Here is a 22,481-nt window from a genome sequence, read left to right as displayed (position 1 = left end):
AGGACACACTTAGAGCCAGTGCCTGGGACTCAGGTGTGGTTCTCTCTCTCTCTCTCTCTCTCTCTCTCTCTCTCTCTCTCTCTCTCTCTCTCTCTCTCTCTGTGTGTGTGTGTGTGTGTATGTGTGTGTGTGTGTGTGTGTTTCGAGACAGGGTTCCTCCAGGTGTGGTTTTTTAGTTGTGCCTGTTTGACTGGGGATGGCATATGGGACAAACACTAGTTGTATAGTGACAATCCCTGTCCTTCCCTTACTCATCCTGTACTATTTCCACTCACGATGGCCTCTCAGCCTCTTACCTTGTCCTTGTCGTTTCTATATCTTTGTACCTTTGCCTCAAATTCTTGCATATTTCTTTATTCTATCTCCCAGCCCATAAATGCAAGTCTCGCTGTGAATACGAACCGCTTTGAATTTTAGTTCCTAAGACAAACCAGTCCTATTTGTTGTTCTGGTCTGTAGGGACAAAGACCTGGCAGACCCTCCAATGGTTCCCTTCTAAGAAGAGCAACTGTGTCCTGTACATTCACGACTAATCTTGCCCTGTGCAGGGCACAGAACCCCTCAGTGGGCACTGCCGCGCCGTGACGCCGATGCAGCCACATGTGTGTTGCCTTGCTTTCTTTCGACGTCCTCTGGAATACTGTGATCTTTGCTGCCTTGGCTCTGTACACTATGAGAGAACAACTGTTATCAGTTTTAAGGCCAAACCCCTTACTGCGGGGGTCTCCATGGAATAGGCGTGGCCACCACTTCAAATATGTCCTTCAAATGGATGAGTGCTGAAGAAGAGAGAACGGAGCTTTCTTGGTGTTTTTGTTTGTGTGTTTGAGACAGGGTCTTCCTATGTAGCCCAGGCTGGCCTCAAATTTGCAGCAGATCCTCTTGACCAAGCCTCTTGAGTGCCGGGTTATAGGTGTGAGCCGCCATGCCTGCTCTTTTTTTTTTTTTCTTGGATAGATTGCTCTTTGTGTCACTCCTGATGCTCCGTCCTGAACTCCGGAGTCCTGGGGTTATAGGTGTGAGACTATGTGCCTTGTCAGAGGAAGCAGCTTTATTTAGAGGGGTTCAGTGACCCCTCAATCTGTCCTCCAGGAACTGACAGGCACTTTGACATTCTTCTTTGAGGGGGAAGCCTAGGCCTGGTTGAGGTAGACACAGCCTGGGGTCTGACTGACTACTGTGTCAGCTCTGGTTCTCGGGGGTGCTGGAGTTTTCATCATGCTCATCCCCTGAGGGGAGCAGCCTGGTTTTCCCCAGATGATCGTTGCTGTTCCAGGGTTCCTTCATAGGTAATTGCCCTCTTGTGTGTGGGGTGACACATCCTGTTAGGCTCACTGCTCATAATTAGTTTTGGTCCTTTGTCATAAAGATGGCTACTACAGGGAACAACTAGTCCTGTTATCCTTGGAACCCAAGGTAAATTCAAAAGAGAAAGATTTAGGGAAAAAAAAGTCAGCTGGGCCATGGTAGCCCATGCCTTTAATCCCAGCACTCAGGTAGAGGCAGAAGCAGGTGGATCTCTATGAGTTCGAGACCAGCCTGGTCTACAGAGTGAGTTCCAGGGTTACACAGAGAAACCCTGTCTTAAAAAAACAAAAGAAAAAAGCAAAAGAGACGAGAAAGCCAGAGAGGGACAAAATGGAGGGGTCAGGCCAGTGACCGGTACCCTCCCTCAGACCTTGTGTAGAGTCAAACCCACCTATGGGTCAGCAGTGTGCACACCGGATGCTGGCCAGCTGCCTCAGAAAACTCCGCTCCTGAGGAGCCAAGGAGATGCAGGTGGTCCGGAGAGGGCCCACCCTCATCAGTCTCGAACTTGCCTTCTGTTAGTTCATGCTCCAGCCAGCTTGAGGAAACACGCCCTACACCTGTGATTCTGCGAGCTCCTACAGACCCTGGCAGCCATTTTAACCAGTAGAAGCAGGAGCTATAGGCCTCTGCGGGCATCGTCTTCAACGTGGCTTCTGTCTGGACCGACTCACCTCAGCATGGGTAAAGATAAAGCTGGGCTAGGGCTGGCTTTGAGCCTGGGCAGACTCCAGATCTGAACTATAGCCTTAACAGAGAGAGAGTGTGGGTGGTGGTGAAGGTTTTCTGGATTCTCCCCCACCTACAGGTTACTGTGCTACCGTGTGCCCTGAATGCATGTCAGAATCCCGGTTAGTCCTACGTTACTCTGGACACTGTTGGTATCATTCCTGTTTCCCCATTAGGATTGGCAGTTTCGTATTCACTAGTCAACTGTGTTGTATTCAGGACCCCATGCTGTTTAGCCTTTGCTTAAAGAAGAGGCCTATAGCCTAGGTCCACCTTTAAGGAACGTCTAGATCCCCTGCAGCACCCCTTAGAAATTCAGTTGCTTAGGCCTTGCCCCAAACTGCCTGAGCAGAATCTGTGGTGCAGGACACAGGAAACATTTTGGTGAGGTGAGCGGTGCACTAGCTTGATTTTCTCTCCAGTTTCCTGCAAGGGTCTCAGAGTGTGCTACAGCTCAAACAGACCCTGTGGGGGGGTTGTTGTTTAACTCTTGTGTGTACAGGTGGTTTTTTACATGTCTGTCTGATTGGCATCCCAAGCTTTCCTCCCGCCTGTGCAAATGGTTTAGCTGATGTGGAATGACAAGTGACCCTGCTGTCTGTTTCCAGCAGTGAAGTTCCAGATGTGCAAATACTAGTGGCATCACGACAAGGAAAGCTTGACACATAGCTGGCACCCTGCTCTGCTCCGGTGCCACTTTGAATGTGGAGTCATGTGACCCACACCCTTCACGCTCTACTTTCCAAGACGCATCCTGAATAGGCCAAAGAAACAAGGCATGGTGTGTGTGTGTGTGTGTGTGTGTGTGTGTGTGTGTGTGTGTGTGTAGAGAGAGAGAGAGAGAGAGAGAGCAGTGTGTGTGCCGTGAGTGTGTGTGTGTGTGTGAGCAGTGTGCATGCCGCGAGTGTGTGTGTGTGCGCATGCCCCCGCACTCGTGTGTGCCTAGTCTTCCGGGGCCTCAGTGAGAAGCAGAATATTTGCATCGGAGGAGGAAAGGCAGTCCTCACCTCCACCACAGCAAAAGCCCAGAATCCTGAACCTCAGCTTTTGCAGAGTCCTTTTCTCTTTACAGCCTGTGTTTTATGTTTGGGAGGTTGTGGCTTGGCTCTGGCCATACTCTGGGCCCAACAGACCAGACCGAAGCAGTGACATCACAGTAAATGGCTTTCCTGCAACAGTGAACTAGCTCAGCCATAAACAGGCCCAGCTGTAACCCATCAGTTCCCCTGTAGTTCCCTCTGTGTGAGAGCTTTGTTGGTTGCACCTGTAAGAACATGTTCCCATGGCTGTTAGATGGGACTCCGCTGGCTTCTTACTGCTGCTGGGAATCCTGGGAAGATGCCTTCCACAGCTCTGTGACTTTGGATAGAGGCAAGTTTCAGCAAATGTTTTGGTCTGGGCTGTGGAAGTCCTAACAGAAACCGGCCTGGGTCCTGAAGAGGAGGTCTCAGTATCACTGGTTTCAGTAGGAACAGGACTGGATCCTGAAGAGGCTCCCTGTCAGACAAAACTGTACTGGGCTCAGAAGCCTGGTCAGGTTTTAGATGGAGGGCCTAAGTCTAGATTTCTAGGATTCCAGTTTCTGAGACCTGCCTGATATTGGATTATGCTGTGAGAGCACCCAGCCTGGGGTCATACCTAGTTTGTGCTATGAGAGGGTCTATAAGTTTGGGGTTGGCTATCTTGGTTAAACAGAAATGTCAGAAACTCTACTCCATTTAGAATTTGTTTACATAACAAATTCTTATAAACCCCACACTGGGAGCGATGGCACATACCTTTAATCCTAGCTCTTGGAAGGCAGAAACAGATGTCTGAGTTCAAGGCCAGCCTGGTCTACAGAGTGAGTTCAGGACAGTCAGGACTACACAAAGAAACCCTGCCTCAAACACAAAGAACCCCAGAGTTTACACTTCTTTTTATTGTATTTAGAAATGGGTGAGCCCTAACAGGAACATGGGGTTGCAGAGGCCGTAGTGAGGGAGTTTGTGGGGTACCTTAAAAGAATAAGGCATCAAAGACTTTTCAGTGGGACTCACCTCGTAGCACTCAGGTTGCTTAAAGTTGTTTTTAAAATTGAGCACTCAGGGCTTGAGCCTTGGTTAAGATCTTAGCATGATGGACAAGTGTTTCCGTCTAGCATGGGAGAGCCTTGTCGGCTGCTGTACTGGTGTTAGGGAACCTCTGCCCTACACTCAGCCATGCTGTTAAGACCCTGGGATCTACTCAGTTCTAGATACTTGCCTTGGTGGAAGGAAACGGCTGCTCTGGAAGAAAGCTCTTGTCTGGACTTGGAGAGGGAGCTGAACTTCACCTTGGCACTTCCAAGGTGAAGCAGCAGATGTCTGTGTAACAGCTTTGCCCTTCTCTTGGCCAGGTGTCTGTCTTATAACACTGGCCTGAGAGCTGGCTTGCCTAATACAGATTTAAAAGGGTGCCCCACCACACCCCTGGACTCTGCCAAGAGACAGAAGTGAGCCAAATGGTTAGGGTGAAGATGCTCTGAATGGATGGTTCTTAATGAATGGCCCTCGGAGGGACAGAGCACGGCTGTCACCTGCTCTCAGGCATGGACAGCTCTGTCCTGTGAGGAGAACTGGTTGAGGGCAGGGGAACCGAGGAGTCCATCCGAGGCTCTGCCTGTATTGAAGTGAAGGGAACTCAGCCTTGCCTTTTGCTGCCTTTCAGGTGTTTTGATCATTGCACAATAACGGATTTTGGAGTGACTTTCCTGAAACTCCAATGACTAACTGCTTAAATAACACTTTAAACCTGAATTATTGATAATGAATAGAGCCTAAAAGCATTACAATCTGTGAAGGGCCTTGTTTGGGGAACCCCACTCTCCTGAGGTGTTGAGTAGTGGATGTTGAAATAAATGATGAACTCTTTTGGAATTTATGGACCATTTTGAGGTTAAAATACTGAAACTTGCCGGGCGGTGGTGGCGCACGTCTTTAATCCCAGCACTCAGGAGGCAGAGGCAGGCGGATCTCTGTGAGTTCGAGGCTGGGCTGGACCGATAGCCTCCAAAACAATACAGAGAAACCCTGTCTCGTAAAAAAAAAATACTGAAACTTGCTCATTAATCCTTATTTTACTGTGATAGCCGTTAGAAGACATGATTTTGACGAGGGTTGATTCCTAATTTTGATGATTGGAAAGGATGTATGTATGTATTATATATGTATATAATTCTGGGGGCTGGAGAGATGGCTCAGAGGTCCTGAGTTCAATTCCCAGCAGCCACATGGTGGCTTACAACCATCTATAATGAGATCTGATGCCCTCTTCTGGTGTGTGTATACATAATAAGTTTTTTTTTAATTCTGAAAAAAGAAACAGTTCTTTCACGGAGAAATAGCCTGACTATCAGAAGATGCAATGATGGGATGCACACACTCATCAGGCTGTTGACCAGCTGTTTTACATTCTGCTTTTTTAAAAAAAGATTTATTTATTTATTACATATACAGTGTTCTGCCTACATGCCAGAAGAGGGCATCAGATTGAATTGTAGATGGTTGTGAGCCACCATGTGGTTGCTGGGAATTGAACTTAGGACCCCTGGAAGAGCAGTCCATGCTCTTAACCTCTGAGCTGTCTCTCCAGCCCTGTTTCACATTCTGTTTAGGGCAGAGGTACAATGGTACACAAGGTGGATGTGGTTCCCTCCTCTGGATGTCACCAGTGAAACAGATACATACACAGCACAGCATGAAATGTAAACAACAATACACGCCTGAGCAAAGTTGTGCGAAGAACGTGAGGGGCTGCCTGCCCCTCACCTGTGCTTGTTTTTATTTGCAATTGAATGAGTTGCATTCACGATTCATGTTGGAGCCAGGCAGTGGTGGCGCATACCTTTAATTCCAGCACTAGGGTGGCAGAAGCAACTGGATCTCTGTGAATTGGAGGCCAGCCTGGTCTACAGAGTTCCAGGTCAGTCACCTGCAGAGGGAGACCTTGTCTCAAAAGACCGTACCTACTAATGGAGCATCTTGGCTTTATGTGGTGCAGGGAAACCAGGGGCTTTTTTGTTTGACAGCAAAAGCTTTGTAAGGAGGAAGCATGCCCCTAGGGTTATGAAACTGTGTACAAAAGACCTGCAAGCCCAAACCACTTACTACCTAATTTTTACTGGTTTTAAACAATCTGAACATATATTAAGACATGCTTCTAGACAGTGAAGCTGTAAGGTGAACTTGCAAAACTAGAACCTGGCTCCTGTTGGTGTTCCCTCCTCCAGTGTGTTGCTACATAGATAATCCAGGCTTGATCTGGTGTTAGTGTGAACCTGAGCTTGTTTTATGAGATATAAAAAGCTCTTTGTGTGTACCTATGTTTGTGTATGCACACATGTGTGTGGAAGCCAGAGATTGACACCAGGTGCCTTAATTGCTCTCTCTCTCTCTCTCTGAGAGAGAGAGAGAGAGAGAGAGAGAGAGAGAGAGAGAGAGAGAGAGAGAGAGAGAGAGAATTTTTTTTTTTTTGGTTTTTACGAGACAGGGTTTCTCTTGCTCTCTATCTTGTATTTTGTGAGTGTGTGTGTGTGCATGTGTGCATGCCACGGCTTGCACAAGAAGGTCAGAGAATCTGCAGGAACTGGTTCTCTCCTTTCACCATGTAGGTCCCAGGGATTGAACTCAGGTTCAGGATTGGTAGAATATGGAATTACCTCATCCAACCACTTAATTTACCCATCCATCCATCCATCCATCCATCCATCCATCCATCCATCCATCGTCTATCAACAGGGTTTCTCTGTGTAACCCTGGGATTGAACTCAGGTTCAGGATTGGTGGAATATGGAATTACCTGCTTGCCTAACCACTTTATTTATTGACAGGGTTTCTCTGTGTAGCCTTAGCTGTCCTCTGTAGACCAGGCTAGCCAAGAACTCCGAGATCTGCCTGCCTCTGCCTCCTACATGATGTGTGTGTTTTGACACAGGGTCTCACAGAACCTGAAGCTCACTAATTTGGCTACACTAATTTGTCAGAGAGCTTCAGGAATCCTGTCTGTCCATCTGTCCTCACCCCTTCTGTGTGTGTGTGTGAAAATTGCCTTTTTTGTAATATTTTTATTTAAATTAGAAACATGAATGGTTCACATGTCAATCCCAGCTCCCTCCCTCTCCCACCCCTCCTCCCTTGTCCCTCCACCAACCCCCAGTCCCCCACCCAATCCCCACATCATTCCCCAGGGAGGGTGAGGCCCTCCTTGGGGGAGATCTCTAAAGTCTGTCATTTCATCCAGGGCAGGACCTAGGCCCTTCCCTGTGTGTCCAGGCTGAGAGAGCATCCCTCTATTTGGAATGGGCTCCCAAAGCTCTTTGGTAAACCATGGTAAGCACTGATATACTACCTAAGGCCCCAGTGATTTCTGTGGCCTCCTCCCTGAGACTACATTCATCGAGTCTGGATCAGTCCCCTGTTGGCCTCTCAGGCATCAGTCTGGGATTCAAGAGCTCCCCCTTATCCAGTCAGCTGTCTTTGTGGGTTTCACCATCATGGTCTTGACCCCTTGGCTCATCACTCCTGCCTCTCTGCAACTGGATTCCAGGAGTTCAGCTCAGTGTTTAGCTGTGGATGTCTGCTTCTGCTTCCATCAGTCACTGGATGAAGGTTCTAGGATGGCACATAAGGTAGTCATCAACCAACTATTAATGTAGTCTCTCCACTATTGTTTAGTTTGCCAGTTGGTATTATCCTTGTAGATCTCTGGAGATCTCACTAATGTCAGCTCTCTCCTCAAACCTATAATGACTCCATTTATTATGGTATCTTTCATCCTGCTCTCCTCTATTCTTACCTAGACTCAACCTTCCTGCTCCCCCATGCCTTCTTCTTCCTTCCTATCTCCTTTTTTCCTGGCTCCCTCTCCCCTCCCCTATCTGCTCAGGAGATCTTGCCTCATTCCATTTCTCTGGGGTATCATGCATCTCTCTTAGGAACCTCCCTGTTTCTCAGACTCACTGGCACTGGGAGTGTAGGCTGACACTCCCCTGATCCATATCTAAAATCCATAAATGAGTGAGTACATACCATGTTTTCTTTTTGTGTCTGGGTTACCTCACTCAGGATGGTTTCCTCTAGTGCCATCCATTTGCCTGCAAATTTCAAGATTCCATTTGTTTTTTCCACTGAGCAGTACTCCATTGTGTAAATGCACATTTTCTCTATCTACTCTTCAGCTGTGGGGCATCTAGGTTGCTTCCAGGATCTAGCTATTACATATAATGTTGCTATGAAAATAGTGGAACAGACATCCTTGTTGTGTGAAGGGGAGTCTTTCGGGTATATGCCTAAGAGTGGAATTGCTGGTCCCCACCCCTTCTTATGATGTACAGTGGGTGCTGACTTTTACATGGATGCTGGGGATCTTTACATGTTTGAAACATTTCTGCAAGATTGGTCCAAGTCAAAATTGCTATAGTCAGTTGGCTACAGCAGCCTTTAAAATGTTTTCGTTTTTAAGTTTTGTGTATGGGTGTTTTGCTCTTGTCCATATACCATGTGCCTACAGTGTCCTCAGAGGCTAGAAGAGGGCCTTGGATCCTCCTAGGGCTGTACATAGGCTGGGGTGCCAAATGTGTGCTAGGTATTGAACCTGGTCCTCTGGAAGAATACCAAGTGCTCTTAACCACCATCTCTCCAGTCTCTATGGTAGCCCTCCCCCTTTTTTGATAGGCTTTCTCAAGACAGGGTTTCTTCTATAAATCAGAGATCCACCTTCAGTCACTGCCTCCAGAGTGCTGTGACTAAAGGTGTGCACCACCAGAGCCCAGCTCCTACAGTAGCCCTTTTGATGCTCATTTCTGTAGTCCTGAATTGGAAAAACAAAACCAGTATTTAAGAATTCTGCCTAGTGCAGTAGCATAGGCCTTTAATCCAAGAATTCAGGTCGCCAAGGTAGATCACCAAGAGTTCTAGGTCAGCATGGTAACATACCTAGTTTTAGTCAGGTACAGCAACAAAGACTTCAGTGTGAAGTATGTATCACCATGGAGGGCCTGAATCGCCAGCCACTATTTGTGTTTTAAGTCGCCACTTTCAGAAGTTCTGCATCACATTACCTTTCATAGAGCACACAGTGAAATGAGTTATAGCAAATACACTCTAGTGACTGTTCTGAAACTGCTGAGATGAGGCTGTGTTTGGTGTGCACACCTATAATCCTAGCATTTGAGGCTGAGGCAAGATTGTGAGTTTATGGGTTACATGACAAGATCCTTTCTTAAAAAAAAAAAAAAAAAAAACCTGCCAAAATGGGTTACAGCTAATCAAGCCCCCAGTCCTGAGATGACCAAATTTTATAGTGGTCTGCTTTCCCTACCCAATTCTTAGGTTTCCATTGCTGTCAACAAAAGCATTTCGGGGAGGAAAGGGTTTATTTCAGCTTATAAGCCTCGGGTCACAGTCTATCACAACAGGAACCTAGAGGCAGGAGCTGAGGCAGAGGCCATGGAGGAAGCTGCTTACTGGCTTGTTAGCACTTTTTGTGCAATTCACCACTACCTGCCTAGGGATGGCACTGCCCACTGTGGACTGGGCCCTTCGATGCCACATCAATCACCGATCAAGAAAATGCCCCCTCAGGCATGTCTACAGACCAATCTTAGAGGCATTTTCTACATTAAGGTACCCTCTTCTGCAGGGCAGTGGTAGGGCAGCCTTTAACCCAAGGTGGATCTCCAAATTTGAGGGCAACCTAGTCTACAGAGTGAGCACTCCATCCCTCTTCCCAGATGTGTCACACTGACAAAAGGAAAAAACAAAAAACTGGCACATCAATGGTCCCCCTGAATATTTAAGAGGATTTCATGCAAATGCCACCTTCAGTGGGACATGAATATGTTCTGATAGCCTATAGTTTTTGCTTACACAACAAACAAGAGGGCACTGGATAATATCTTTATGGAGTAAACATTGGAGACATCTAAAGTGACAAAGCTATTTTCTTAGGTAAATTATATAACTTAAACAGGGTGTTGGAGTGACACTCCCATGCTGCGTTATATGGGTAGATCAACACAGGAAGCCTGTGTCAAGAGGACGTTATGTTTCCTATTCCTCAAATGCTGATGTGAATTAACAGTACGGGACTTTAATGTATTATGCTAATAGGTATTTTCCCTCTGAATCCTTCCCTGAAGACCTGGCTTTGTAGAAATGAACTGAAAAATCGTTTTAGAACCGTGTATATGTGTGGACTTGAAACTTCAGGGCCTCCATTTAGGTTTGCACCTTAAAACCAAAAGGGTCCCTTTGGATTCCTAAAAGCACACAGCTGTTAAGAGATGCTTTACACTGACAGCTTTTCCCAGATGTTAGTGCAAATGCACCTAGATCCATGGCTTACTCTCCTCCCTTCTGTCTTGTCCTGATGGGATCATGCTGTGATTTGCCCTCCTTCAAGAACTTTTAACTGCTTTGATTCCGCTCATCTTTTTATAGGTGTGAGAAGAAAGTTAGCAGGCTACGTGGTCAGCATCTAGGCTCACTATTTGACCATTCCATCTGATACACACCCGTCTCCTCAAGTCTGGACTATTTACATAACAGCTATCCATCTGCTGACTGCTAAAGGATCTTTCCTTCTGGAAGGGGTAAGAAGGCACTGCAGATGTATAGAGGACAGAAACCATGGTGGTGGTTCTTCACTTGGTAAGGTGTGAACCAAAGGGGGGAATGGCTCAGGGTTGTGTGGGTGGGGACACTGCAGCAGGGCTGTGAATTCCACTTGCAATGGGCACAGACTTTTGCACTAAAACTCTCCCTTTTAGGACTGGCAAAGACTACTTTTTAAAAGTATGTACACTATAGAAATACATACATACATGTGTGTGTGTGTATAGTATGTAATATATAGTGTGGAGCTGCAGCCTGAGGAAGTTGGAGCCCCTGAAACTAGTTACAGATGGTTGTGAGTCAACTGAATGCTGATCCTCTGGAAGAGCCAGCATTATGAGCCTCCAGCCCATTAGCAAAGACAGTGGGGAAATGGTACTACTGTTTTCTTAGATGCAGCAGTCTGCTGTCCAGATGAAGCTGTGACTTTTTACATACCCATGCCCGAAGTAGAATGAACCAGAACTTCTGCTCCATTTAAAAGGGTCCAGCTTCATAGCACTGAAGGAGGTTAAGTGGCTAGCTAATATTAAATGTGACTGAGATGAAGGGAATCAGAAAGACAGTGACTGTCAACAAATACCATCAATACCATCTTTAAAAAGAGCTCTTTCTAGTTAGTACCAATGCAGTGATTACACGTTAAAGAGAATACGATGGCTCCAGAGTTTGTTTCCCTCTGGCTCTGGGCAGGACCCTGAGCACCAGAGTCAGTGACTCGTGGGGTACCAGTCATCTTCAGTGTCTTCTCGTTAAACAGAAAGCCTATTCAAGTAAGCTTCCCAGGCAGCTTTTCTGTACATCTCGGCTGCTTCCAGGCGGTTATCCGCTGCAAGTATTCCCCGGCCTACGATGATGACATCAGAACCCCGCTTGCCAATCACTTCCTGAGGGCTATTGTACTGTTGGCCGAGGTGATCCCCTGTAGAGAAACAAAAGCAATTTAACATAATGCAAACTCAGGAAGCCTGTGGGAGACATGGGAGGTGACAGGATCAGTCTAAGAAATCCAGACAGCATGTATACACCTTACTATTCATAACCTTTCTGCTACAATCCCACCAAGTTCGCAGACCCTAATCCTTTGTTTTTGGCCTTGAACTCAGAAATCTGTCTAACTCCCTAATGCTGGTATTAAACACAATTTGCCACTATACCTTGATAGACCCTAATCCCTGAAGGCTGGTTTTTTTTTTTATTAATTTCTGTTCTAGAAATGTTATGTTAAATGGGTTTTGGGGCTCTAGTGTGCTAACTAGGGAAAGAATTGCAGGGGCTTACAAAGCAGTCAAATGCAGCTGGCTTTGTAAGTAAGCACTGTGCTAAATGGATGCTGTTCATGCCTTCCCACTATTTTAAGGTCAGGACTATAATCCCTCCACTCCACAGATCAAAGATGATGAGATTAAAAGTAGTTTATTCTGGCTTTACTGTAAGAGTTGTTGCCTCAAAACCGTTTTACAAAAAATACAATAAAATTATGCATTTAATTTTTTAAAAGTAGTGTTGGGGCTATTAGAAGGCTTGCCTGGCATGTGCAAGACCTCAATTTAGTCAACTGAAAATAGTGACATAAGCACTATTCGAGGCCGATTTATGCTACACGAGAAAAAATAAGCCAGGTTACCGGTGGTGCACACCTTTAGACCCAGCACTTGGGAGACAGGAGCATCTCTAAGTTCCAGGATAGCCAGGACTGAATAGAAAGATCTTGTCTAAAACAAAAGGGCCGAGAATGTAGACCAGCACAAATGCAGTTTAAAAAACCAAGAGTTGTTGACTCCAAGGCCACTCAGTCTGTGGAGGTGTCTAGAAGGTCTATCTACTCCACAGTGTGTAAAATCTGAGGTGTGCATGTAACTGCACCACTGGTTTTCTGACCCCCTGTCTATAACGAAAAGGCAGTGCTTGAAAAATCAATGCTTTAAACAATGACACACCACCTGCATATTTCCCACTCCTTGGTAGAGAGAGCTGAGAAACCCGAGTTCAAAAAAGCTTTCGATCTACAAGGGATTCCTAGAAATACTCAATAGACAGAAAAATACACAGAGGTGTTACTGGTTATAAACTACATGCTCTCACACATGGAACATGTCAAAACTTTCTTTTGTAACTAGGACACAAACACCACAGCTGATTTATGAGGTGTTGGGGATGAACCCCAGAACTTATGCGGCTAGGCAAGCACTCTACCAGCTGAGACACACCCAAGTAATAACCAATCCCCCTCTATCTCCTTCAAAACTAAACCCATGTACTGAGTCCTACAGGACAATTACACTTTTGTTGGCAGGCAGGTGCTGGAAACTAAACCCAGAACCTCATGTCAGCTAAGAACACACTATAGAACTACACCAGGCCTTACCCATGTCTGTTTTTACACACCTGCATTTCAGACTGTTTCGAGTTTAGGAACCACTGACAATCATCTAACTGCTTAGCCAAGGGCTTTCAAGACCTTTCAGAACACAGAACAGGAGGCATACTCAGAGCACCAATTAGGAAATGCTAACCTAAAATATCAAGTTTCTGGCCAGCATGTAGCACACATCAGAGTTAGGCAGATCTCTTCAAGTTCTAGGTCCAGGCCTCGTCACTGGACAAAGTAGCTTTCTAAAATTAAACTGTAAGCTGTCTTACAAACACAGAACACGCTATCACCAGGCCAAAGGGCTTGCTCTCTGTTCTAGACTAAGACAACACATCACAGCATAGTGTGTTACTCTGCCGTAACTAGTGAGCACACTTACCTCCTGTTTCCAATTGAACTCCTGGGGTCAAATGAAGAAACTCAGGTTTCATGCTTACTCGGGAGCCGGAAATAAAGCCAACCACAAATCCACAGTGCTCTTCAGCCATCCCAACCTACATGGGACATAATAGACAGTAACACAAAAAAGCCAGTCTAAGTAAAAGGTCCTGAGATGACCCCTTCCTCCAACAAACCATGCTTGAAAAGACCAGAACTTCTACAGTATAAGCATCAAACAAGATGCTGTATAATTCTTACTTGTAACAATGCCTGGTGACTCACCTACTTCCAAGGATGCGGGGTGTATAGCATCACAGCTCTTGAAGATGTAGCTGTTTTATCTAAGCAGCACTCTTCCAGCACTTTCCCTCTTTAGCACCTACTCTTTACTGGCCTCATTCCCATACTATTTCATCACAGGTAAAGCAGGCCTGGCTTTCTGATTGGCTATTGTCCAGCTCTCACGTCAGCCTTGCTATCAGCTATTACCACCAGCAAGGGACAGCTTGCCCCCGAGTCAGACCCCACAGACCTTTTGCTTTTGAGACCTAGGAAGCCAGTACTTATGGTTGGTTCAGGGTGGGGTTTTAAATTTACCACAGCAGGCTGGATCAATGGCTCAGCAGCTAAGAGCACTGGCTGCTTGCTCTTCTAGAGGACCCACGTTCCATTCTCAGCACACACATGGTGGCTCACAACCACCTGTAACTTCAGTTTCAGGAAATCCAATTCTCCCTATTGTCTTCCATGAGTACCGTATAGTACAGACATACATGCAGGCAAAACACTAGACATGTAATTAAAGCGTTACTGTGTTCCTTAGTCTATAAATATCATCTACTTTCTGTAAGACTAAATTTATCATAGGAAAATGTGAAGAGCAACTTAAAATTCAACCATCTTTAGTTTTGCCTCAAGATGAAAAGACAAGCATAGGCAGTTATGTCTTAATGATCTGTAGTACAATTCAACCCCTTCACCGGCTACAAGATCAAAGAGTTGAATTCAACTGGTGTTAATAAGCTGTCCAGTAATGGCTGAGTTGAGGAGGAGGGCATGAGAGGCGAGGCCAGGGCTCCCACAGACCTCCAATGAAGGTCTTGCCTTGCCCTAGAACATACAGCACACACTCACCCCAGCACCCCAGTACTTACTGCCGCTTTGGTGTAGTTCCCAGTGGCCAAGGAGCCGGCCGAGCTCATCTCTGCAATGAGCAGGCATGCTCGATGTAAAGGCAGGCCCACTTCCTGCAAGCCTTTCACAACTCCGGAGCCTGGTACCACATGGGCATTTACTAGATCTGCCCAGGAAGCTATTTTAAAGATGCCACCTACGGAATTAAAAAAAAAAAAAGGTATTTACTGTGTTTGAAAAGATGAAAAATCAAGCAGTCACTAGTTAGATTTCTTAGCCAGGAAGTGGTAGCACATGCTTTTAATCCCAGCACTCAGCAGGCAGATCTCTGTGAGTTCAAGGTCAGCCAGGTCTACAAACCAAGTTCCAGGACAGCTAGAGCTGTTACATAGAGGAAACCCTGTCTCAAAAAAAGAAAGATATTCACTAATTTTCAAACACATCTCTCAGCAACTTGACCCTCTACAGGTTCCTTGCCTTTTCTAATCTTAAGAGGCAACTGTATACTTTTTAAAAAAGATTTATTATGTATAGTGTTCTGCCTGCATGCCATAAGAGGGCATCAGATCTCAGAGATGGTTGCTTAGGACCTCTGGAAGTACTCTTAACCTTTGAGCCATCTCTCCAGCCAATTGTATACATTTTAAACCGTAGTAAAAATGCAGATTTTTGAAAAACCAACACACAAGCCTAAAGCAAGGTTATATAAATACAACTCTGACTTCAGCCAGTAAGCTCAACTAAGAGAAGCAATGTAGTCATGGTAGGACATGGTACATGAGGTAGCAGACAATTATACTTGAGAGAAATAGTTAAGTAGAGGCAAGCACTAAAAACAGGAAGTCACGTGGCTACGCAGTCAAGTGAAATGGTCAGAACTACACAGTACCTACTATGGCCACTTGTTTCTTTTTGTTGTTGGTTTTTCGAGACAGGATTTCTCTGTGTAGCCATGGCTGTCCTGGAACTCTATTGCGATCAGGCTGGCCTCAAACTCAAGAGATCCACCTGCCTCTGCCTTCTGTGAGGCAGATAAAAGTGCTAGAATGAAAGGCATGCACCACCAGCCTGTTTCTGAGAAGTCTGCGTGCAAAACAGGTATAGGTTTAAGCATTTCCCAGGACACTTACAAGCTGCTTCACCTGACTGATAGTAAAAACTTAAAAGTTTATCAATGCATTATGCTGCTGAACATATTCTTAAACTTCTTTCCCATCCTTTCTTATACTGGCAATTTTTAGTCAGGGCCAACACGCCTTGTTTTGCCTGCCTAGAACTCACACGTACCCTTCTGATAGCAGCCCACTCATTTTCTTTAAGAGAATTGACAGGGATCTCAGTCCATGATGATTAAAAAGAGTTGAATCTTGTACTTGCAGGAGCAGGAGTGTCCCCCTGGGCAGCTAATGAAGGGAGTTTACACCCTGAGAAACAGGTCAACAGAGAAACAGAACGGAGACCAATGGAGAGAAACAATGTCGAAGGTGTCAGGTCAGTGCCTGGAATCAACTGCTTTGACAGTGTGTTCCTATGCTGACTCTCACTCATGAACCGGTATGTCTTCTCCCCCATGACCAGTCTACATCAGATTTCTGAACATACTCACCTTCATACTGCTTTTTTACTGTGTTTCCTATATCAGCGAATTTCCTGTCTTCAAAAATTAAGAACTCGTGGCGTTTTGCCAGAGCTGCCAACTCCTCCATCACATCCAGGGTGAAATCATTCAGAATATCGACATGAGTTTTGAGCATGCAGATGCTGGGTCCCAAGGTATCTGCTAGCTGCAGCAGCTCTCTGGCCTCAGAGACATCAGCAGACAGACAGAGATTGGTCTCCTTCTTCTGCATCAGCCTGAGAAGTTTTGAGGCCAGTGGGTGGACACCAGGCAGCTCCGCTCGTGCACCAAAGCTGAGTTCTTTACATGCTTTCTTCTCAGGAGGGGGAACACCATTGTGATTAGCTGCAGTGAAAACATTCTCCTGAATGAACCTCTTCACTCTCCCGACCATCTCAGCATCAATTTTTTTCTGCTGCTCGAGAATCTCCAGCATTTTAGACAATGTGCACACGGAGTGGAGACGGATCCCCTGAGCATGCAATTTGTCCTTGCCTCCCTGCTCGCGGTCTAACAGCACTATGGCATCAGTAACCTTCAGGCCCTCCTTCTGAAGAACTTCAACAGTTTCCAAAACACTGGCCCCACTGGTGACCACATCTTCAATGATCAGACAGGTCTGCCCTGGATTAATCTCTCCTTCTACAAGACGCTTGGTACCTAGAAAAGAAAAGCTTTTGTTGAAAGAAATATATAAAAAAATTTCAGCTACCTCAAAATATATCCTGAATACATTTACTATGTACTTACAAAGAGTTAAGATTCTTCACATTTTATTCACGACCATTTACTCTTAAGCTACTTTCTGTTGATTACTCAACGTGCCATAATTGTTTTGTTCGGTATCCTCTGTATCTCCAAAATACCACTTATATACAGGTTACAGTAAAACAAATTATTTTACAATGTAAATAAAAACTCTTTTCTGAACAAATGAGCAGTTTCTTAAAGCAAGATCACTTATATGAAAAACATAGTATCATCAATAAAATCATGAGTGATAAATTTGTAATCAACAATCGACTGAAAAATTTGCCAAGCCGGGCGTTGGTGGCGCACACCTTTAATCCCAGCACTTGGGGAGGCAGAGGCAGGCGGATCTCTGAGTTCGAGCCAGCCTGGTCTACAAGAGCTAGTTCCAGGACAGCCTCCAAAGCCACAGAGAAACCCTGTCTCGAAAAACCAAAAAAAAAAAATAAAAATAAAAAAAAAATTGCCTTTTTAAAGGCAATTTAAAAGCCAGGTGTGACACATGCCTATTATCTTAGTAAGGCTCAGGCAGCCCTCCTGAGTACTATCAGTCTAGGCCACGTGAGCCAGTCAAGGATATATAGCAAGACCCTGCGTCAAACAAAGAAAATAGGGCCAGGGAGACGGCTCAGTGGTTGAGAGCATTGGCTGTTCTTACAGAGAACCTGACTCAGTTCCCAGAACCCACATGGCAGCTCACAACCATATGGAACTGCAGCTTCAGAAGCTCTAATGCCCGAGTCTAGTCTCTGCTGACACTACATGCATGTGGTACACATATGCACGCAGACAAAACACTCAAACTAAATTCAGATGGGAAACACTACACAACTTGTTGGATACCATAATCATGGTGAATTATACAATGTGACTTTTCTACCCTCAAGCCCCACTATCACCTACAAAATGTAAATAAGTCAGGCTCTAGGCTTCCTATTCATTTTTTGAGTCTCAATTTTATATTTTCTACTGCCAATTATTTTGAAACAAAACATGGAGACATTTTAGCTCATTTTTGAGTCTTACTATAGGAAATCATCTTTCACCATCCCCATTTCTTTCCTCTTTACCCTTTCTTGACAAATGGCAAGCTTAACTAATCCTAGAATGAAGTAAGAGTATACTTGCAGGTACACTGATGAAAGAGTTTCATGAACATTGTGAACACAGGAGGAAACAGAGCCACATTCCTCATGGGAAAGTAATTTATTTTTAGCTTCAAAATAGTATAATCAGAAACTTACCACTTAACTCATGGTCAATATCTACATCCTTATTCCATCCTGTCCCTCACAACGTTATGTATGTGTGTGGGCACATGTGTAGAGGTCAAAGGACGCCTACAGTAGCAGGTTCTCTCCTTCCAACGCCTACACTCAGGTCAGAGTTAGCTGCAGGCTCCTCCTCTACCTGTTGAGCTATCTCGCTGAACTCATGATTTTTAGATATCCCAGATATTGCAGTTTATCTTAAAAGATCTCTTCTAAAAACAGCACTGCCATATCAATTTAAAAAAAGCAAAAAAAAAAAATCCCATTGATTTTTAAATATCATTAAGTATCAACTCAGCCCGGATGTTTTTAGACTGATTTTCAGGTTTTAAAGCCTGATACTCTATTGTTATGGACCCCACCACTCTGAGTTTCCTAGCAGTAATTTTCCTCTTCCTGACTACATGCATTTAGATGTAAGTATACCTAGAAGTATGTGCTCTTACAACAGCCTGCTGATGAAGGAAGAGCCAATACAAAGGCCAGGGTTCACCAAGCACTCTCTTTCTACTCCCCAATCAACACAAAGCACTTCAGACCCAGGAAGGTCTTCTGGAGCAAGTCAACTCAACAGCTCATCAGGCCTCTGAAGAACATCAACAGCTCTAGTAAGCATCGGGGCCTGAAAGAGAACAAAATCCTAACAGGTTATACAGTAACTTGAGGCTTATGCTATTTTTATTTTACCATAATCCTTTGTTTCCTTCCTTCTAATGAGCATGGGAATGTGATTGGTTGAACAGATAACTGTAGCTAGAGGCAACGCTGTGTAAGGAACTCCACACACACTGTCAAAACTGATCTCCGCATTTTTTGCAGTTTGGAATAAAATATCTGCGACCTGTAAGAAAAGAAGACAAACTTCCCATTATTACTACGATTTTAGAGTATTTTTTTGTACACACAGCAGCGTAACAACAGAACATAAACCTCCATTATTACTACTACTTAGAATGCTGTGAGTCATGCAATAGCAGAATAGATGGAAATAAATTCCCCAGGGCGATTAAAAAAAAAAAGAATCCTAAACTCTAAATGGATTATTTATAACAATTGACTGTTAAGCCTATCTAAGCTCATGAGATAAAGTATTAAGCAACTGATTGAGACCCATCAAAACAATCTTGAAACTTAGCATGCAAACATAAACACCATGAACCTGTTCATCTAGATGCAGGACCTACTCCGAAGGCAACATGAAATGTCAGAATGATCTACCCCGTAGACCTTGAATCCCTAGAAGCATGGCTGCTTCTTTCTGAAAGAAGTCTTCAATGAACACTCTCCTAAGCATAGAGCCTATTGTGTGAAATGAATTTTATCTTTCTCACATAAGTCATTCATTTTTCTTTGGGGGAGGGGTCCCCAAAACAGGGTTTCTCCTCCTCTTCTTTTCCTTTTCAAGACAGGGTTTCTCTGTGCAGCCCTGGTTGTCCTGGCACTCACTCAGTAGAACAGGCTGGTCTCGAACTCATAGAGCTGCCTCTGCCTCCTGGGCACTTTAAAGACATGTGCAACTAACTATACCAGGCCAAATCAACCATAATCTAATGTTAGAATGCATACTCTTATCTAACACTATCTTATTTTGAGGTTTTCATTTTTAAAGGCTCAGAGTTGTTCATGAACCAAGTTAGCTTTTTAAAATATTTTATTCTTGCATTATCCATCATTACACTTAAGGGGAGGGGGGGTTGTTTTGGAGACTCTCAAAACCGGCCTCAACCTCCTCCTATGTGCTGAGATTATGGGCATGTACCACCCCATGCCTAGCTGCTTCTGTGCTCTTAAAAGTCTATGACTATTTTTTAGTTGCAAGGGGTGCAATCCCCAGTACTAAAATCAAGAACACATCCAGAACTTTTGTATCATTATCTGTAATGAGTGTGGGAAGGAGGCAGGTACTAGGGGGAAGGTCAGTGGCAGAGCATTTTGCTTGGTGCACTCACAGCCTGGACCAAAATTCCAGTAACATACAGGCTATACATATATGCCAGACTATGAAAATTGGAAAATGTATGATTTTTTTCAAATTTCACTATGTCCACAGAATTATTACACCGCAATACATATTTCTTCCTGTGGGTATTTACTGATCTGTCAAGCTTCTTTACATGAATCTAAACAGAGATGTATATTAACTGAAATTTAAGACTACCAAGTTAAAAAAAATCATGATCTTGAGTCTGCTAGAGATTGCCTGGGCATATATACAAAACATAAATCTGCAATCATAGCGTATAAGAGATTTTGGGGGAGCTGGAGAGATGGCTCAGGGGTTAAGAACACTGCCTGTTCTTCCAGAGGTCCTGAGTTCAATTCCCAGTAACCACATGGCGGCTCACAACCATCTGTTATGAGATCTGGTGCCCTCTTCTGGCATGCAGGCAGAACACTGTATACGTAATAAAATCCTTTAAAAAAAAGATTTATAAAAAAAGAGAGATTTTGGGAGTTCCTTTAGTGAGATAAATACTATCATTTCCCTCCAATTGTTTATGTGTACACACATCAGTTATCACTTATTACTATGAAGTTGAAAGTAAGCATATAATCTATTGCTTTTCTGAGGGGGTGCATACACTGAGAATATCTATTCACATAAACCTCTTTTAAACTTAAAATGTTCATTAGAAGGATCTTGGTAATAAAGTTTCTCTGCACTGATGAGATGCCATTTCAAGATTCCTGACCGTAACAAGATTCTGGATGGTGAAAAGCTAACGGTTCAAGCCAGCTCAATTAGGGTGCTTCAGTCTATTTACAATAACCAGGCAAAATGGGTACCCAAGAAACAAGCCTTACATGTGTGAGCATGTGTGGGACAGGAACTTAATACATTTGGGGGTGGTGTTGGTTGAGGTTTTTCTTTTAAATTTGTTTGACTTCCAGTGTAACCTAGACTGACTTCAAATTCATAATTTTCTTTCAGCTTCCAGAATGCAGGAATTACAGGGGTACACCACCATGCCTGACTACATATGTCTTCTTGATAGAACTTTGTGATGGTGAAAATATTCTACAGTCACAATAGCCAACAGGGTAGCCACTAGTAACTTATAACTATTTTGCTAGTTTTGAAACAAATTCTGTGTAGTCCAGGCTGACCTCAAACCGACTGACACAGCATACTAGGGTGACCTTTAACCTCCTACCTCCAGCTCCCCAGTGCTATTTTAACAATTCTGGCAGGCAAACGAACTCAGCCAGTAAAGCTGTGTTCTGCCTAGCACGACCACCTGAATTCAATCCCTTCAATGCTCATGATGGAAGGAGAGAACCCACTCCTACAAGTTGTCACTGACCCTCACAAGTGTGCCATGGCACATGCACGCCCGCATATATTTGCGCGCGCGGGCGCACACACACACGCAGTAATACAAACTTCAAGGTGCTCAATGGTCACGCGGAGCTGGTACAACACTTGCAGCATTTCCACTCTTCTATTCAGCAGTTCAGCTGGCAGCTTGTTATGCTAGAAATGCATTATCTCGCGGTCGACCACATGGCAATTCACATATAACCCACCCAAGGTTTGAGAGAAGCACCGGGTTAGAAACCTCTAACGTGTACAGTTTACCCCACTAACCAAAAACAGAAAACAAAAAACCTGCCTTCTTGGCGTCCGCCACATACGGCTTTAATTTCTTGCTATTGGCCACATACTACTAAATTGAGTCCTTTGACCAGCTACTAATTTCTCCACCCTCCCGCCTTTTCCTTTCCTCCCCAAGTCTCACTTTCTGGGGGTTAAGTACACAGAAGCCACTCAAGGACTTCTCCGCCGGTCGAATCCCCGCCACACTGCCCGACTCCCGCAAAGCACGTGTCGATACGGGTCGGTCAAGAACAAGGTCCCGAAGAGACCGACCGACGGCTGCCGGCCTCTGTGCTCCTCCACAGACTCTTCAGGCCAGCAGGAGAGTGGGGGACACGCCTGCCTGGTCTGTGGCTCTCCCTCGCCCCAACTCCGGCCACACCCGCCACCTCCTGCTCTCCTTTCCCGCCACCCGGAGCCATCCTGTCCCTCGGGGCTGGCACCTGACTGAGAAGACGCGGGCGGGACACGATGCCCCGCAGGTCGATGTAGACAGGGGAGGTGAGCCCGCTCTTCAGCACAAAGCTCCCGAACTTGAAAGCCTGCACGTCGTACAGCTCAGTGACCAAGAGGCCCAGAGCTTCGCTGGTGACCGCCATTCTCGCGCGCTCAGTTCGCTCTGGAAGGCAAGCGGCTCGGGGCCCGTGACGTCACCCAGAAGACCCGCCTCTTCCGCCGCCCTTTC

General features: G+C 45.0%; 1 protein-coding gene and 1 long non-coding RNA gene across 3 annotated transcripts; one reads left to right on the top strand and one right to left on the bottom strand.

Moving 5' to 3' along the window:
• Positions 1-1,009: 1,009 nt before the first annotated feature.
• LOC110341145 lies at positions 1,010-17,107 on the top strand. Of its 2 annotated transcripts, XR_002383021.2 has the most exons (4): positions 1,010-1,992; positions 10,497-10,648; positions 15,939-16,050; positions 16,499-17,107. It is a non-coding gene; the product is annotated as an uncharacterized LOC110341145 (long non-coding RNA). The 2 variants fall into 2 exon arrangements; XR_005878943.1 differs by lacking the exon at positions 1,010-1,992 and having other exon boundaries at positions 8,311-10,648.
• On the bottom strand, positions 11,251-22,450 carry Umps (uridine monophosphate synthetase). The gene is made up of 6 exons (XM_005071538.4): positions 22,240-22,450; positions 18,886-19,039; positions 16,166-16,837; positions 14,580-14,755; positions 13,424-13,538; positions 11,251-11,592 (listed from the first exon to the last, which is right to left on the bottom strand). The coding sequence occupies exons 1-6, from the start codon at positions 22,393-22,395 to the stop codon at positions 11,423-11,425; spliced, it is 1,443 nt and encodes a 480-aa protein (XP_005071595.1). The 5' UTR covers positions 22,396-22,450; the 3' UTR covers positions 11,251-11,422.
• Between the last annotated feature and the right edge of the window lie 31 nt (positions 22,451-22,481).

Source organism: Mesocricetus auratus, unplaced genomic scaffold (assembly GCF_017639785.1).
Source record: "Mesocricetus auratus isolate SY011 unplaced genomic scaffold, BCM_Maur_2.0 Super-Scaffold_100008, whole genome shotgun sequence".
Lineage (NCBI taxonomy): Eukaryota > Metazoa > Chordata > Mammalia > Rodentia > Cricetidae > Mesocricetus > Mesocricetus auratus.
The sequence above is the reverse complement of the archived record's forward strand: the minus strand, read 5'-3'. Positions and strand labels throughout refer to the sequence as shown.

Coding starts and splice junctions, on each gene's coding strand:
- Umps (XM_005071538.4), bottom strand. CDS start 22,395: ATGGCGGTCACCAGCGAAGCTCTGGGCCTCTTGGTCACTGAGCTGTAC. Junction 14,756..16,165: donor AGTAAAAAAGCAGTATGAAG/GTGAGTATGTTC, acceptor TTAATTCCGTAG/GTGGCATCTTTAAAATAGCT. Junction 13,539..14,579: donor GGAACTACACCAAAGCGGCA/GTAAGTACTGGG, acceptor TGTCCCATGTAG/GTTGGGATGGCTGAAGAGCA.